This window comes from Magallana gigas, chromosome 1 (genome assembly GCF_963853765.1).
Source record: "Magallana gigas chromosome 1, xbMagGiga1.1, whole genome shotgun sequence".
NCBI lineage: Eukaryota > Metazoa > Mollusca > Bivalvia > Ostreida > Ostreidae > Magallana > Magallana gigas.
Window position 1 is genome coordinate 17055242 of NC_088853.1, and position 17696 is coordinate 17072937.

Here is a 17696-nt window from a genome sequence, read left to right on the forward strand (position 1 = left end):
CTGGATAAAAAAATTCACCATTCTATTTTTGTAAATATTTTTTGGAAGATTAAGCATAATGATAGAGAAATCAAAACTAAAATGATTACCAAGATTGGAGCCACAAAACCTTGTATCGTTTGTAACATTGGCTTTTTGAATCAAAATCTCGTTGACATGATCCATATTCTTTAATATAATGCTAGCATGTTTCCCTTCCTGAAAGATAATAGCTCATTAAATGATGTGCAAATGTTTTAGTATTAAAGTTAAAAATAAAACATTTATCAATGTACAGCGAAAAAAGAAAACAAAATTTAATGAAAATATCTTCAGATGTAACATTTATTTACAATAAAATAGAGAACGCAATTCAATAAAATATATCTATAGACGACGTAACATTTACCTTTTCTATGAGAGTAGTCCAAGATTTCGAGTTGTTTTTTGATACGATGGTGTCGATCACTTTATAGAAAACCTAAATAAACTTGAATTTTGTAATAAACATTCTCTTTGCACGGATCATACGACTACTGTAAATAAAAATGCAGTTTATAAACACGTCTGGGTAAGGGTTCATTAAAGTATATTGATTATATTGACATTTTATTTGTGTCAGCATCGGTAAGTGTCCTGTGTCACTTAAAGCTGTGTTACCGTATTCTCTATAGCTGGTCCTGTGATGTTAACAATCATGTCTAAGATATCTAATGTTGTGTTAAGGTCCCCGGCACTTATTTCCTCGGTTGGTAATGTTGTGTTCTCCATCATGTGAAGAATCCCACTTACTGTTTCCTGGATGAACTTCACATCTTTTTTTCCATCTTCTATTATAATGCTTTTCAACTGAATATATCAAAGTAAAAAAAGCTTTCATGTTGTCATCAAGCATTCATATTTATCAAAGAATTAGGAACATTGTGCACCCCCATAAAAGAAAACAAAACAATGCATCTTACCAGCTGTGAAGCATTCATCAAGCGTTCAGTTGTTGATTGTATAGCCATGCGTGAATCTGTTACTTCGATTGGATCTCCTAGTTATACAATTATTTCTTGATAAAAATTACAGTAATGTATACCGTTATACATTTATACAAATTCTTACGATGCTCAACAGTGATATTAGCATCATTAATTAATGAATATTGATAGGCCGTACTAAGTTGTTTTAAAGTCATTATACGGGCATTTACCACTTACTGACCAATACTCAAATGTCATATTTTAAACTAATACATGTTGTTGAAAGACTCTATGCATCAAATGCATATAATATTCCATGTAGCTCTACACAGAGAGCCAATAAAGTAAACAAAAATAATATAGACATTACAAGTTTCTTGCCTTCGAGTAGAACATCAATGTCACTATTTTGTGCGTTGGAAAAAACATATAAAAGTGAAGATCTTTGCCTCATTCATATATAGAAATTTACCAAAAACTTGAACTTCGCAGATTTCTAGGATCGGGCATACGTCTCCTGCCGCGGTATGATTCTGATAAATCCAGACGTATCTGGTTGTTCTCTCACAGGCTTTCTCTATAATGGTCGGCATGTCGTCGGATGGTAAAGACGTGTAACATGATGAACTTGATGTTGGTACGGTAGTATCGTTCGACACACGGATCGAAAACCCCGGGAGTCGTGATTTCTTGTTTTCAGTTGATCCATCTATAAATAGAAAATTGGGATCAATCCCATGCTTACAATTTAGACAAACTAGTTGAATGTACACTATCATCATACGTACATATTTCATCACTTCTGTACCAGAATTTGACTGATTTGACTTTAAACACTCTCCCTAGGTCTATTCGAAGCCACGCCACTGTTATGTTGTTTCTCACGTCACTATGAAAACAGAAGTCCATCCCCTGATTGAAATTGCCGTCCACAGCGAACGATGCCAAGAACCGTCCGATTTGGAAAATTGAGCTACCTTTGACTTTTGTACTTTTACTGACAAGTTGGTCTATAACAATCAATGTAATTGATCAACAAATATTTTTGGAATCATTTTTGAAGTATGATTATGAGTCTCTGAAGTAATGTTTTTTAAGAAGGCCCTTATCTAAATTCTTCGAGCCCAAAATATTCCATGATAGATTTCAATACGTCTTAAGGAAAATTATCATCTTATCAAATTGAAAAAAAAAGATGATTCATTATTATTTTTATTCCAAAAAAGTTTGAGCAAATCTAAAAAAAATATTAATATTTAACATTAATTTGTTATATTCATGCCATATAACTATGCAAAATTCCAGTTGTTTTCAAAGGGGAAAAAAAATTAAAAATGTATTTATATATAAGAACAAATTTATATACACGCTATCATAGAGGACTAGCCTTGCTTGTTTTGCAAATTTATTAAAGCCCGGGCAATTGCGTTAAGAAGATTTCACCGACTGGGCAATGATTTATCACATTTTTTATGCAGCATCAGGTTGATTATATGAATTTTAAAAAAAATTAAGTTAAAAATCTAGATTGGCGCTGCTTTAGAAGTATTTTTTTTAGTTGAGAAGTAAACGTTAAAGACTGCAAAATCTAAATCATTTTGATTAATAAAGTTTTATTTTATTTAAATCAACATTTCAAAATTGAAACTTCAATTATTTCTTATGTTTTGTATTTACGACATTTTATTATGATAACAGGTGATTCTCAGTTAAATTCTTCTAGAAAACCCCAAAAAATATCAAATAAAAATGTTTTTGCAATAAGATCTTTCATTTATCTTAACATAAACACATTAGGTCAGCCCCTATTGTTTGCGATCTTTTGAAATACAAATAATGAAGGAGTTATGGATGGAAGTTATAAAGGCGATCATTATATAGTCAATGAAGTGTTACACGTGGTTGCTAATGCCCACGTGTATTCCGTTTAAATTGTTTTCATTTTGATGTCATGTCAAACCCATGGATCTAATATATTAATAAGAACCGTTTCAACAAGACTTTTGACTTTGGGCAGTTCGTGTCAAACTCTCATAGTAATTATACTCATGGTAAACTATCCAGTTATTGGCTAATATATATGAATATAATGAACACAGTGTTACTTGTCTGGCCTCATCCAGGGATGTATATTTTAGTAAAAACAACACCAATTTAATGTAACGGAGCAGATTTTTCAGATTTTGACAGAGTCCTTATATGCATGAGCTTTTTCATCGAATAAAAAGAAAGAAGGTATTCAATAGCTGACAGCTTGTTTTGATGAGCAAATTAGATAGGGGCATCGCATAGAAAGTCAAAGTTCTTGTTTAAAAGGCTCTTTATATAGGAATTCAATACGGAAATTGTTAGAATATCTTTGTTATGGGTATTTAAAGTCAACCCCACTTCTGGTTACATCTAAGATAAACAAATCAATTAACTGCACTGTAACATGTTGTAAGTTAATTCTTCATTATTCACATTTCGGTCAAGTGGTTATTCTGAACATCGATCATGAGTCTTGAATTAAACAATAGATAGTAAAAGTATTATATATCAAATTTAAGAATAGCTTTTGAATATACAACAAAAAGACAACAACAAAAAAAAACAAAAAAAGAAGAAAAAAAAAACGAAAAAAAAACAACAACAAAAATCCCCCCCCCCCAAGAAAAAAAACATTAAAAAAATCGTATACACAGAAGTGATACAAAAGTCATACAAAAAGACTTATGAACTTTATTTTTTCAGTAGAGAACAGATATTTTTATCATGCAGTTTTGAAAACGAATTTACTTGCACCAAAAAATATAATAATAAAATGTTTTCTCAAAAACGGAATATCTGTTTACTTGTAAAAACAATATATGTGTAAAGGTCAAACATGTCGAACCTTGTTCATGGCAATTCGAAATAAAAAAAAAAAAACAATCAAACCGACATTCACTTTTCCTAATAATTAAAGAATGCTTTGATTGACATCAAATCAACTTTTTAAATTCATAAAGGTCTCAATAAATGCGTCATTGAAAAAACAAAAAGAAACAATGCAAATGAAAACTAATAAAGAAAATCATGAAATTCTTATATTTTTGTTATTTAAAAAAAAACTGTGGTTTCTGTGATATGCTGTTTGAAACTTGACGTCTTATATGCAGATTGTTTTCAGAAACAAAATATGTCACGTAAACGTGACTTTAAAATGAAAAAAAAATATGTATTTCACATTAACAAGAAGACAACGTGCTTTCAAATTGTCTTGAATAAAAACAATATACTTACCAATCGTTTGAGCTTGGGAGAAGAATAACGAAATAAGACAAACAAAAAGGAGTGTAGCCATGTTAATCCATGAACTGTCTTTCAAATAATCCTGAAATGAGATGCCCTATAAATACTACAAGTAGGAAGTTGTTTCCTGGGTCACCATTAGCACGAACCTTTAGAAGAAAAACTAAATTAAATATGAAACAACCCCCAGATCGTTACTCTTCACATAATGAACTCATTTTCTTCTCTCATGTTAATCATGTCTATCTGAATGTCTATAAATTGATTCATTATATTGCTCAATAGAAAAACCCTATATGCAAAGTTTCCTGATTTTTTTTTCAAATGCGGAGGGGGTTACGAGGTCTATTTTCGGTACAAATTAGCACGTGAATTTGACCAATTTTAACTTTGACGATGGGAAGGGGAGGGGGGGGGGGGTCTGGACCCCCTTTTTCCTCTAGATACAGGCATGCTAATTATTCCAAAACGTCATCGTTAACGCTAATTGAATCTTTTTAAATACTGATGAACATGTAATGTTATCGTATATCACAGTGGCGTGCATTAACTCATTTTATTTAATTTGAGGATATTTATAACGGGACATGAAATTTAAAAGAAGAATATTAACACTAAAAGTGAATACAGATAACGGATTTCTTTATAGGATTTCCATTGGAATGTAAAGAAACTGTTTTCATTTTCTATATAATAATCAGCATGATTATTTCGTACAGTCTGTGGATTTTTTTTTAGCTTGTTAAAGGTTTTGACCAATCGATAGACCGGTTAGAACTGAATGGTTTAGAGATTTCAGTTCTGTCAGTTTTAATAGAACCACGGATTACAATAATTTCCGTAAGAAATTTAAGGAATGATACTTAATGAATGTAAATTTATCTGTGTATATTATATGTTTTTGCTGTCAAGATTTAAAGAAAACTATACGCACAATATTGTTGCAAGCAACGAGGAGGTCTTCCATCCAGTTTTCAAAATGTGATGTAAAGTGATGTAAAACATTTACTTTAATATTCATTTGAAGAGTAAGAACTTTATTGTTTTGATTTAGTATCAAGAATAATACTAAAGGCCACTATTTGTCCCTCTTTAGAGGAACCCGTGTCTTTTTCTTGACAGTATTTTGATTTAAAACACATTTTGCTCGACAAGCTTTAGAAATATCTTACTGTTCTGAAGATATTTGGAAAAGAACGTTATTCGGACCAAGCCTTATTCCGTAATCGGTACACACCATTCTGAGCATCTTTTCTTCTATATTGCATTTCAAAATAGTTCTTCTTTTTGGGATACATAAGATCAAATTTTTGACTTCTAGTTCAATAATACCACGTATTACTTAACACATGGGGAAAATAAATACATAAATTGTATAGATAAAACATATCTACTCCTACAATATTTTATAAAATTGTTCCTCTCTAAAAAACAACTATCAATTAAACCACATATTTGTGAGAGCCTCATATTACTCTTAAACTTTTTTCTCATTCTGAATCAGTCTATTCATGCTTTAATTTTCATTTAGAATTTTTATCATAGACATCCTGTTTGAAAATCTGTGGTGGCAAACAATTTTATCACAGGTCAATCGTGAAAAAAAAGATAAGAGTATTATATTTGGCATGTACGATATTTGGCAGAAAATAGATTTTGAACAAGTTGGTATTGATTTCAATTAGTGTATCCCTGAATGTTTCTATTTTTTTTTTACAATGAGACAGGAACAATATACCTACCTATAGTCTGTCCCAAGTTATTGCTTCCATCAATTTTTGATGATTTTTAATAAAAATACACGTACCTGTGAAAGAAATACAATTGAAATCGATAAAAGGGAATATATATAGATCTTCATTGAACAATTATCCCTTTTCATTCATAAAATTTCACAGGAACGAAAACAATTTTCTTAGGGAGATTTGTAATGGGAAATGTTTACATCTTTTCTCCATTCGGAATACACTCGGAATACATTGCGCAATTTTTTTAACTTTATCATCCGGGCTTATTAATGGCTGATGCAATGCAAAATCTCCGTAGACCTTCAATTTTTGGATGTGTATTGAAACCTGAGGCGGTCGAGGGGGCGTTTCAAAACAGATAATCTGGACATTTTTCATAATAGTAGATGAACGTAGTTTGAGCACAAATGTATTTACTATTATTGAAATATCAACCAAAAAGAGGTGGAAGCAAACACTCGGGACAGAGTATAGAGGAAAAATGGGATTATCATTTATTCTCGTCGTACATTTAGAGTAAAATATGCGGTGTCCATCACACACATGCGCAGATAATTACCACTTATTCGCAGACACGATACAAATTGTCTATAGTATATTTACGCATGGCATTTAACAATGCACTTGACTTAGCGAAAGCAGTAGTTGGCCAAAAAAATCGCTTTAGAAGTAGCTAGAAATAATTCTTCCAGTGTAGTGTTTTTAGACGAGAACAGTATAATTAAATGCGCCAATGAGGGCCCTTATGACATTTTTTTTCTAGATTCCAAATTTTTATGGATTCATACATATATTTGGCCGATTTTAAAGTTAATAAGTTTCATGAAGATCCAATAGCTATAAATATCTTCATTTGGCATTCGAAGTTATAGACTATTTTTTACCTGTGGCATTGTTCACATTGCGACGTTACGTAATGATTTCATTAATGTCATTATTGTGTATATTAGGATGCCACAGTGCATTGACACGAGGTTTGCTTACAAGACACTGCATCAGCTTCTGGTGAAATTAGACGAATTAGAATTTGCGTTATAGATTAGAAGCGGACACTTCATCGGTTTTGGTTGAAACTACATTTATTGGTAAACATGAAAAAAACATGGATCTGTGTCAGTTACATGTATTTAGGCCACCTTAAAACAAAGGTTAATTTTTGGTAGTTTGTCCTATTTCAGTTCTGGTTTTTTTTTTTTGTTAGATGGGTTTCAAATTTCAGTTTAAATAAACTTATGACTTTTATCTGCTCTCCAGTTTTCGATATGTCACGGAAAAGTATACGTACCAGCAAAGAATATATATTGAAAAAAAGAAATGTAAGCATTTGACCCATGAGCAAAAAATTCTCAATTTATGTAAAAGAACTCAATTTTTTTTTTTTACAAAAATGTATGAGAGCAAAGAAGAAAAAAAAATTCTAAGAGTTAAACGATTTTACTGTGTGGCTTTATTGGTCTCACCCAAGGGCTTGGACCATGTCCCAGGTATCATGAATTTTATAATTTAAGTAGAAAGCATTGTATTTAATTTTTCTGAAATATATAATGAAACACGAGAAAAGTTTTCGCACAAAAAATCTAGCGCCTTTGGCTCAATTGTCTCTGAGCGCTAAAATCGATTATGCGCTAACGATTTTCCAAATGTATTTTAATTTCTTAAAATTGCAAAAAAAAATTGACTTTAGTCCCTTTTAAATGCTATATAGAAGTATCTGTTTATGTAATACTTACGACGTGGACTCTCACAATACCAGAGTTAACAAATGATTCTTCCTAAATATGGATGAATTAAAGTTTTTTGCTTTTAGTATCTCTCATAAGCACCTTGAAAATTGGGCTTCCCCAATGTCACTTCCATTTAGCGAGCGCCTCGAGGTGAAAATATGATCAAGCGTGGCGATCTTACACGCTGATATTAAATGATTTCGTATAATTTCTTCGATTTTTGATTAGCGGATATTAAGCTATTAAGACGATACCTCGTTTTTTGCATTATTCTGGAGACTGCCTAAACACCTTTTTTGTAGTCTGTCTGTTTGATTGTTTTACTTTTAGTACCTTTATTACTTTTATCCTTTATCCCAGCGCCCTGTATATAATCGAATTTTACTTCATTTACGTGTCATCTATAACAAACATCATGTTAGGGAATACAAACTAAAGAATGGGATGAACTTTATTAGTATAAACGTGAATGTTGCAATCTAATTAAAAATGGTCCTTCATGCTCCCGTATTTGATTTGTGGATACAGATTGTAATGCAACATTAAACGAATACAAAATTGCAAGTCACATGCGAAAAAATACGTAAAAGCTAGGTTGCAAATGTTTTCATCCATTACCTCTCAAATGATGATGAAAATACAATTAGTCATTAATTAATCTAAATGAAATCCACAAAGATGAAGTATATAGTAACGTCCGCCAATGTGCAGATACATCGGTATATTGTTGTTTCTCGACCTACTGATAGCATGAAATATTCTCTTTAGAGATATTGACAGACAAACCCATCCATGTCTTTATGACTGTTTTGCATATCCACTTATCCTAATAATACAATGTACATGCATGAGCTGCGCTCTCCTGACACAATGCACGTCACCGCGCCAGTTACTGTACATAAAAGTGAATAATCATGAAGTTGCTCCCCACCACAACCACCACCACCACCACCACTACCACCACTACCACCACAACCACCACCACCACCACCACCACCACCACTACCACTACCATGTTTTTGGAGGCCAGTAAAACTGTAATGTAAATCTGTGAAAAGAAGGAAATGAATAGTGAAATTTATGCTATTTTGATGTTAATTGATGATGTTTTAAAAACTGTTTAGCCTATTTTTTATATGTAAACCTCTTTTTATAGATTTATATGCCTATAATAACTCAATCAATTTTATTTATGTATGCTCATTGTGTAGTTTTAACTTATTATGTAAAGCGCTTTAGAGTAGTTTTATTATATTTAGCGCTATATAAATGTTATAATAATAATAATAATGTTATGACTCATGGTATGCAGTACAGCACACTACCCCCCCCCCCCCCCCCACAACTCCACTTTATGAAACCGGATTGTGTGCCTCAATGGTACAATCGAACACGCTCGTCAAATCTTCCTTCCTTTTTTTTAGTATTACAGCATCCTTTTATAGCAATATCGTCTTTTTGCAATGAAAATTCAAAAATCGATTAAACATGACATAAAACGGTTCTTTCAACCATTTGTTTGTACAGGTTACATACCGCCATACCTGCTGTAATGATTAAATAAATCGTGTTACGAACGATAACTTCAGGTAATGAAAATCCCGAATTGTATTAACAACATATGAAATTTAAAAATTATTTATTATAATATATATTATAATAAAAAGAATATTTTTTTCACCACTTCGTGGTATCATGAATATATGTACATATTCATATTTATATTACAAATCTAAAAAAAAAAAAAAAAAAAAAAACACACACCATGGATTATAGCTGCAGGACTGTAGCTCCCGGTCTGAAAAAAATTTGGATGGACGACCTGGGAGCTACAGTGCTTCCCATAGTAAAAAACTGCAATTTACGGCGCACCAAAAATGCGCTGGTTTTGGACTGATTAATCTCAGTAACGAACACATTCTGTACAAATATTTGATCCCAAAAAATTCCTCGGACATTTTACTACAGATATCGTCACTTCACTTACTACTGATAGTCTTTTAAACACCATCACCAGCCTTGTAAATTGAAGTGGTGCAAGTTTGTTTACATTTAAAAATGGCGACTCTCGATCTCGACGTAAATTTACATATTCATTGTCCTAGGTCGGTTATCATGTTAAGAGAAAATCTGAGACAAGTTAAGTGACGATGTCAGTAGAAAATTTGCTGAAGAATTTAATGGTACTAATTTTTTTTTACAGAATTTGTGTGAAAATAAGGTTTATAAGTCCAAAACTAGCGCAATTTTTTGTGCGCCGTAAATTGCAGGTTTTTTTTATGGGAAGCACTGTAGCTCCCAGGTGGTCCATCCAAATTTTTTTCAGACCGGGAGCTACAGTCCTGCAGCTACATGGATTATATAACAACAAAAGCCTTAAAATACCATGACCAAATTGATAACTTTACAACATAAAAAAAATGACACCTGCATTAGTTTTTTTTATTTTTAACAATTATAAGATTACATATTAAAATAGTCATTCGTGAAATTACAATACAACAAAAAAATCTAATCGTAGTGTTATTATGGATAACAACACAGGAAAAAGGTATTTTTTAATGAGCATTACATTGAACGTTTACGTTAAATTAAACACCATGCTGTAGAAAAAAAAATATATGTGCATTTTGATTCCTTGATCTGCAGATATATGGCTTTTACATCATTGACTTCCAGGTAGATATAACACTCGAAACGTTTTTGTTAACAATGAATGTAAAAATAAGGTTTTTTATTTAGGACCGGTATACGTAAAAAGAAAACTAGTTTTGTGACCTGTTTCCTCCCCCCACTCTTCGGCCGGCAAAATACCTGGTGCTTCCTCGACCTAGTATTAAAAAATAAATAGTGCATAGGTATTTCATTGACATGTGGTTTTCTCTATATCAAAAGAACTTTAAATTAAGATGTGATTTTTTATCTGTACTTCTTCAGCAAAAACAAATTCCAAATGCTGCGATACCTTTGCTTCTACTACCAACTTCAAATCTGATTTCTCTGCATTTTCACTGCATACTGTTTCATTCATAACATTTTCCTGAATATCAAATAAAGATGATTTGACATACATGTTTAGCAAAGAGAAAAATTACGTAAAATACATACTAAATAATAAGTAAATATTTACCTTGTTTTTCAACAAAGGCGGATTTATTGTAGTTAATGATTGACTTCCGATAGCAGATGTTTTTGTGTTGATTTGTCCACTAGATGTTGCCACAGTTTTTAGTTTTTGGAACACGCTGCACAATCCTTGCCGTACCTTCAAGATATAATCAGCGTCACAAGTTCAAATATTTCAATACTTTTGTTGTTGCTCATTAATATTAATAAATGTGTTTGAAATCACCTGCATTTGTCAAACGTGAAAGATACTGTGGTTTCATCAATATTCGTTGAATACCAATTTTCGTGGATTTCGTTGTTATGTTGATCCACGAAATAAAATGTTCATCGAAGTTCAATTTCAACTTACATTTTTAATTGATAGGATCATTGGCCACGAAATTACGTATCCTTGAAACTGTGGTTTTCCGAAAATCCACGAAAATTGATACCCACGAAAATTAATGAAACCACAGTAGTAATGTATGATATGATAAAAAGATATATTTCAACAAACCTTGTTGTTAAGCAAGACGTGCGTAACAAAAATAAAAAGCCCCTGGAAAATATAGAAAACGAATCTTAAGTGTTTATTATAATTTCAACCAAGATGAACGAAACATATTATGGTACACTTGTATCATTTTGTAAAGCCTGGTCGTAAAAGTAAGAAGTAGCTCTGCCAATGATTAAAAAAACAAAAATGAAATAGTTATAATGTAAATCGTAATTTGGTTCCTTCTCCTTAAAGAACAAAAATGCTATCAAGGTAAAAAATACAACTTTATCTTCATGTCTTTAAAGTGATTTTACATGTTCTGACCTGTAGTGAATTTGCAATAACAAATATGTACTGGAAGATGTCCGTTTTATGGTCCACTGCGAATATACCGAATATCCAGGTCACACCAAGCACTGGTACAAGTGTTCCGAGAGATCTCAACGCGGATCTTCCAAAAATGTAATACAAAAGGAATAAAGTTAATAAAAGTTAAGTATCGCAATTGTATGCTTAATCCAGATGATGACACGGTTTTAGATTGGACATAAAAGTAACAATTAGAATGTTTGTTGTTTTTTTTAAAGTATATATACATTAAAAATGATAAAACAACTCCCTGTATCATGCTTATGCGAATTTGGTTCTGAAATATCTTAATCTGATTAAAATAAGTTGTTCTGATATGCAATCACTCTCGAAAGCCAAAGAGGCGTATCAGAGCAGCGTGCTTTATTCAGGATAAACGTATTTCAACAATGTGTGTTTTCTTTTGTCTTTGTTCGTGTTATCATATTTGAATGTTTAAACGTATAATACGAATGAAAAGGGTAGTGATTTTGCGATATAAATCTTATAATTGAAAAAAAACAAGCATCAATAAATATTTTCTGTTTTACTTACGAAGCTTTCTTCTGAAGTGAAGATTTTGCCATTGTTCTTGAAGCATATAACACCCGCAGCAACGAAACAATTATTATGATGTTAAGCTGACAAAAAAAATTTAATTTTTTATTCAATAGAGCAATAACTTAAAATAAGAATACTTATAAAGATTGTCAAAAACATTTTTGTTCACTATTCTTCTTGTTTTTGTTGTTGTTTTGTTTTTATTAAATGTAATCTTCTTGTCATTAATAGAAACTTTAACGAAAAACAATATTATGTAGATTAACTTGAAACAAAGCAAGTCAATTTATACGTCGGATGACTGTATACTAACCAGGTTTATCAAACAGACTGGAATGATGAACAGGTAAAGAGATCCACTCTCCATGGACAACCAACAACTAAGCAGTGAAAGAGTTTAATTGTTTTAACATTCTTCATATTCTTTACAACTACTAACTGATAAAAATTAGAAACAGATAAATAACATTTAAAATTGTTGCAATGTATATCAACGCTGAAAACTTCACATCTCAATGCATAAGAAAGTGTTGTCAATTAAATGACGTCATACTAGTTTTTCAGATGATATCCTTTCCCCCAGAATACTCCAAGGTTAATCGCTGTAATAATGGCGGACAAACCTGATACCAAATGTGTAAAAAAAAAAGTAAACTTAATTTGTATTGCATTGTTATAATTACAACACAATCAAACTAATTTTATTATAATTAGATGGAAAAATTAACTTACGGGTTGAATATCATTAATATGCTTCCGTAGGCCAATACTTAACATATTTTATTTCTAAATAAGAGAAACATAGCTTTTGGGATGCTAGCAATATATTTGTGTATCATATTTCACAAACAATGATATTTCAAAAATAAAGCGCAGATTCAAATTAGCCTTTTTCTGAGTGCGCCTATTCTTATAATCCAGTAGTACTTAAAGCCAGGCTCTTTTGATTTGTTATTATGCATATTTTGTAGTAAAAACTGGCAACCTCTCTTTCTCTATCTCTATCTCTCTCTCTCATGCTTTTAATGTCGGAAATGCGCCAGAGAGCGACTGAAATGTTTTGTTAGCGGCTATAAATAAAACATGTCTGTCTAGTAGAAAAAAATCAACAGTTGCATTGAAATTTGAAACAAGCGTTATAAAATCAACCCCCTTCCCCTCATTACTTCTGTGTGCAGCCAAACACCAATGCTTTAAAAGTAGTTCATGAAAATTCTTGCGCATTGTTTATGTGCCTAAACTCATAGTCTTGTTTAAAAAACCCACGAAAATACTAAAAAAGGAAAAAAGAAATTAGCGCTAAGTTTATTCGAAAACAAATAAAAAACCAATAGATTTGACAAAACATGGCGCTCTGTGTAACTCTTTGGTATAGCGGAAGCTTTTACTTTGACGCTGCTCGGTGCTTTTTTGTTTACTTTTGAAGTTGTGCTATTTAAAGTATCATTGGCGATTTGCCTGCCTACAGCCAGGACTCTGCTTTCAGCAAAGCCCGGCTAATAAAATGGTCTTTAGTGGTGTACTTGATTAAGCGGAAGAGGGTTATCGCCACGCGCTATAAAGAACACACAACCAAATATAAAACGTTTTACATTATATTAAATGACCTACCCCATGTTCCAATCAAAAACCAATGAATTCTAGGCTTCGACTTGAAGTTGTTTGCCACGTACATTGCGTAGTATGTAACTGTTATACTCATGAAGTAATAGACACCTATGCCAAGCATACTGAAGAAGGTTACTAAGAAGAGGTAATGGATTATAGCCGTTATCGCAATACAAGCGTTCTGAAATTTAAGACGGAATTAATATTTAAGATACATACTTTTTATGTAAAATAATCATTAAAATTGGTTTCAATAACTATTATTATAGACAGTTACTAGAAAAAAACATTGTGCTACATCCATCATCATCATCATCATCATTCTCTCTCTCTCTCTCTCTCTCTCTCTCTCTCTCTCTCTCTTTCTCTCTCTCTTCCTCCCCCACTCTCTCAAAATGTTTAGCATTCTACCAAAAATATCATCGATTTCGAAATATACCATACAGCTTATTAGATATATCTCTCTGTTTACGTACAGTAAATATTCCCATATTCTTCTTGCAAAGTTTAGAGTTTAACCCCTAGATTCATGTTTTTATTCAAAAATAGAATTTAATCTATGATTAACAAATTACCCCGTCATTTGTTTTCTCCACAAGTGTGATGAACATAACAAGGGACATAATCAAAGCTCCACACATATTCAGCATCATTATATTTTGTTCACTTTTGATATATCTGTATAAAAAAAATGAGATGTGAATACAGGTTTACAATTGCACGTATTGCTGTGATCGTATTTTTATATATTTTTTAACTTTAAACTATGCATACTATACACAATCTATAAATAGTTGTACCTCCAAGTCATGATGTAGATTATAAACGTTATGAAAGCAAACGCTATTGAGAGAACCACACCAACAAAGGACATCGTTTTCAGGATATCGCTTTCTTCTTTTACCTGACAAGAAGAAACCCAGACTCTTAATATTACAATGCATGAGTAAGATACTACATGTACATGCATGTAAAACTAGGTTTGTTCAGATAACAAAAAATGTAAATTGACAGTAAAACAGTCTAATAATTGGAAATATCGTGGTTGAACTTTTTAAACATTAACATATGCAAAGTAGGGGGGATGCGATCATGTCTTTTTGATATAAAAATGCATAGTAGTTAACAGTTCTCACCGTAGAGTAAGGTCTCATCAAAATGGCAAAGTTTGTGAGATGGTTACACAGACAAACTGTTTTTTGCTGATCACTCAGTTTCACTTTACACCCTCTCTCTGTCCATTTGCTTGGTAAAAAAGGAATGGAATTAAAGAATAATTTCAAATAACTGTGCATTGCGCTATAGCAACACATGTATATCGAACTTAATGAAGAAAACAACCAAAACAATAGTACTTTGCTAATGTTTTCTTTACTTCTTGATTTACAGACATTATATGTCAACTTATGTTTAATATACTGTTTCCATAACTTGTATATGTAACAAATGTCCAAGCAAAAATATCTGCAACATAATTATAGTTGAATTTTCAGATTGTCCAAAATAAGTAAGGTTTGCGGCCTGCATTTTTAGGAGTTGTATCAAAGTTACATACCATTTTGTTCACTATACTAAAGTTGTTTTTTTTCTCATAACTTTCAAATAATTTTGCCCGTCCCGTTTTATAACTAAATGTCAAAGTTCGGGATTTCATGTTGATAAAATGTAAATAATTTCGTGCAAATTAGTTCAATTTATATCTGACTATCATGTGGGTTATTTATGCTTGAAATGTTTGAGAATAAATATCACTACTTATATTATGATTCATTTTTATGAATATGTAATGAAAAATCGAAAATCTAATAAAAAGCAACAAAAGCCTTAATTTTGGACTACTATTATGTGAATGAAAACATCTTATTTGAAACCTTTCCATGTCTCCCGATTTTTTTAAAAATATATCTTAGAATATTTGTAATCTGATTTTCAAAAATATTATTCAAAACCATGTAATGTGGACATTGATAAAATGCTTGTGCCCTGTTTTTTTTTATTGAAACTACAAAACCCCACAAAATAAAACAAAACTGAAATTAATTATGTTGTCCTTAAAATTTTGACTTCATGGCTGAAATAAAGGGTAGTTGGTGTTACGTCACAATGAAAATGAGTGAATTATCTCCCTGTTACCGCAAACCTACCCTTATATTAGCATATATATTAGGCTACATATCATTCATCTGTGTCTCATGTGTTTCAAACACAAAGTTTAGTTTATATCATGTGGTATTTGAATGTAAACTTCTTCACTAATTGAAACAAGTTTCAAAATAGCTCAAGAATTGATCACTATTATGTTTCCTTTTTCATCGAACTCACTTACGTGATAAGGCATACTTTTATATATACATGATTATAGAATAAGTGTTAAGTTCAATGTTCAAGGGATGGAAGTAAAAAGACATGAGTCATTCAGACTAGAGTGACTTTAGATTAAATAAAAGAGAGAAATTCCATCTAAAGTATGATGAAAAAGGACCTTGTAGCTACCAATAGTTCTACTGGTGGAGCAACCGCTAGTTAATGCAAGATGTTTGACTTCATTACAATGATAAAGCGATTAGGCAATACTATCATGTAATCGCTGTTTTTATACCGAAAATATGACTTGGCCCTTCCTCACCAAAATCAAATATTATTCGGACCCCTTATAGGACCCGCAAATGTTTGAGTGCATGATTATGTTTATGCATATTTATTAAATGGAATCAATACACTTTTTAACAAAGTCAGAAAATATGTTGTATGATTTGATTTTAAAAAATAAAAGATTTAAACTTCCTTCGGACAAATTACCTTTCTTTAAAATCCCATGAAACGCACGCATGATGTAATTCTTTAAGTTCATTCTAAAATAGTTTCAAATTAAAATACAATATCCTTAAATTAATTAATTTGCCATGTTTTTATATAAATGTATACAATTAAAAAATCATTTACCTTTTACATTATATCAAATAAAAAAATACCAATATACAGTATGTTAAAACACATGTTTAAAAAGATGCATGCAAGTAAAAGATACTATCTTACATTAACGATATGCCTAAACGTCAATGCTAGGGGTGGATCCAATATTCCAACATCATTTTGTGTAGTTAGCGACAGTACAGCAGAATTAACAATTGTTTTCGCTTTGGATTCCCCAGTCTGATTTTCTTGTTTTTCAGTCCTGGAAATTGGAAGTTTGAGTTCAAAATAATCATTCTTTTTTTAATAACTGATCCGATATACTCTTTCAATTTCAAGGTCCTTTAAAGATCTAAAAAGACTGCAATGCTAAACAAATATTGAAAATATGATTGTGTTAGTTATATTTTTTAAAGTTCTTAGCGTTTTCCTTAAAAAATAATCGTTTAACTATGAATGTTTATAGCTAAAATTCTTTTAACCATTCTCGTTTTCTTAAATGACAATTATATTTCAAGTAACAATCAAATACAAAAAACCTGGGATGATCTTGTGACAGCAGTTCTGGTAAAATTTTGTATATTATAGCCACATATTGCATCTCTGAAATAACATTAAATAAGAGCAAATCTTAAAATTTAAGAACAATCATAAGATTAAGAGCGTATTGTCATTTTACATTTTTTAAAGACCATTAAATAATCAACGTAGAAATGGCTTAAATGTTTAAAAAAATTTACATTTTGTATAAATGATTTTATTGACTGAGGTTAACCAATCAGAATCGAAAAAATCAATTGCAGTTTGGACAAGATGAAAGATTTACCTTTTGAAGAGTTTTTGTTTTGCTTTGGTAATTCTAGGAAAGTCGACATTTCGTTGGCGTTATCTGAAGTATTGCTTGACGACGCTTCCGGAAAACGTATACCATTTTTGTCTAGATTTGCATGGTCTAACGACAGTTCTG

General features: G+C 31.4%; 1 protein-coding gene across 1 annotated transcript in view; it reads right to left on the reverse strand.

The window, feature by feature from the left end:
* Window positions 1-10080: 10080 nt before the first annotated feature.
* The window catches only part of LOC105317649 (uncharacterized), a 40016-nt gene continuing 32400 nt past the window's right edge, over window positions 10081-17696 (reverse strand). Inside the window, exons 26-41 of the mRNA XM_066084480.1 lie at window positions 17556-17693; window positions 17269-17332; window positions 16853-16991; window positions 16616-16668; window positions 14953-15061; window positions 14617-14720; window positions 14392-14494; window positions 13820-13997; window positions 12762-12831; window positions 12522-12588; window positions 12203-12288; window positions 11624-11750; window positions 11318-11359; window positions 10823-10957; window positions 10658-10732; window positions 10081-10522 (exon numbers count right to left, since the gene is read on the reverse strand). Of these exons, the coding sequence (XP_065940552.1) occupies window positions 10427-10522; window positions 10658-10732; window positions 10823-10957; window positions 11318-11359; window positions 11624-11750; window positions 12203-12288; window positions 12522-12588; window positions 12762-12831; window positions 13820-13997; window positions 14392-14494; window positions 14617-14720; window positions 14953-15061; window positions 16616-16668; window positions 16853-16991; window positions 17269-17332; window positions 17556-17693 (1586 nt within the window). The 3' untranslated portion in view covers window positions 10081-10426. The remainder of the gene's footprint in view (window positions 10523-10657; window positions 10733-10822; window positions 10958-11317; window positions 11360-11623; window positions 11751-12202; window positions 12289-12521; window positions 12589-12761; window positions 12832-13819; window positions 13998-14391; window positions 14495-14616; window positions 14721-14952; window positions 15062-16615; window positions 16669-16852; window positions 16992-17268; window positions 17333-17555; window positions 17694-17696) is intronic.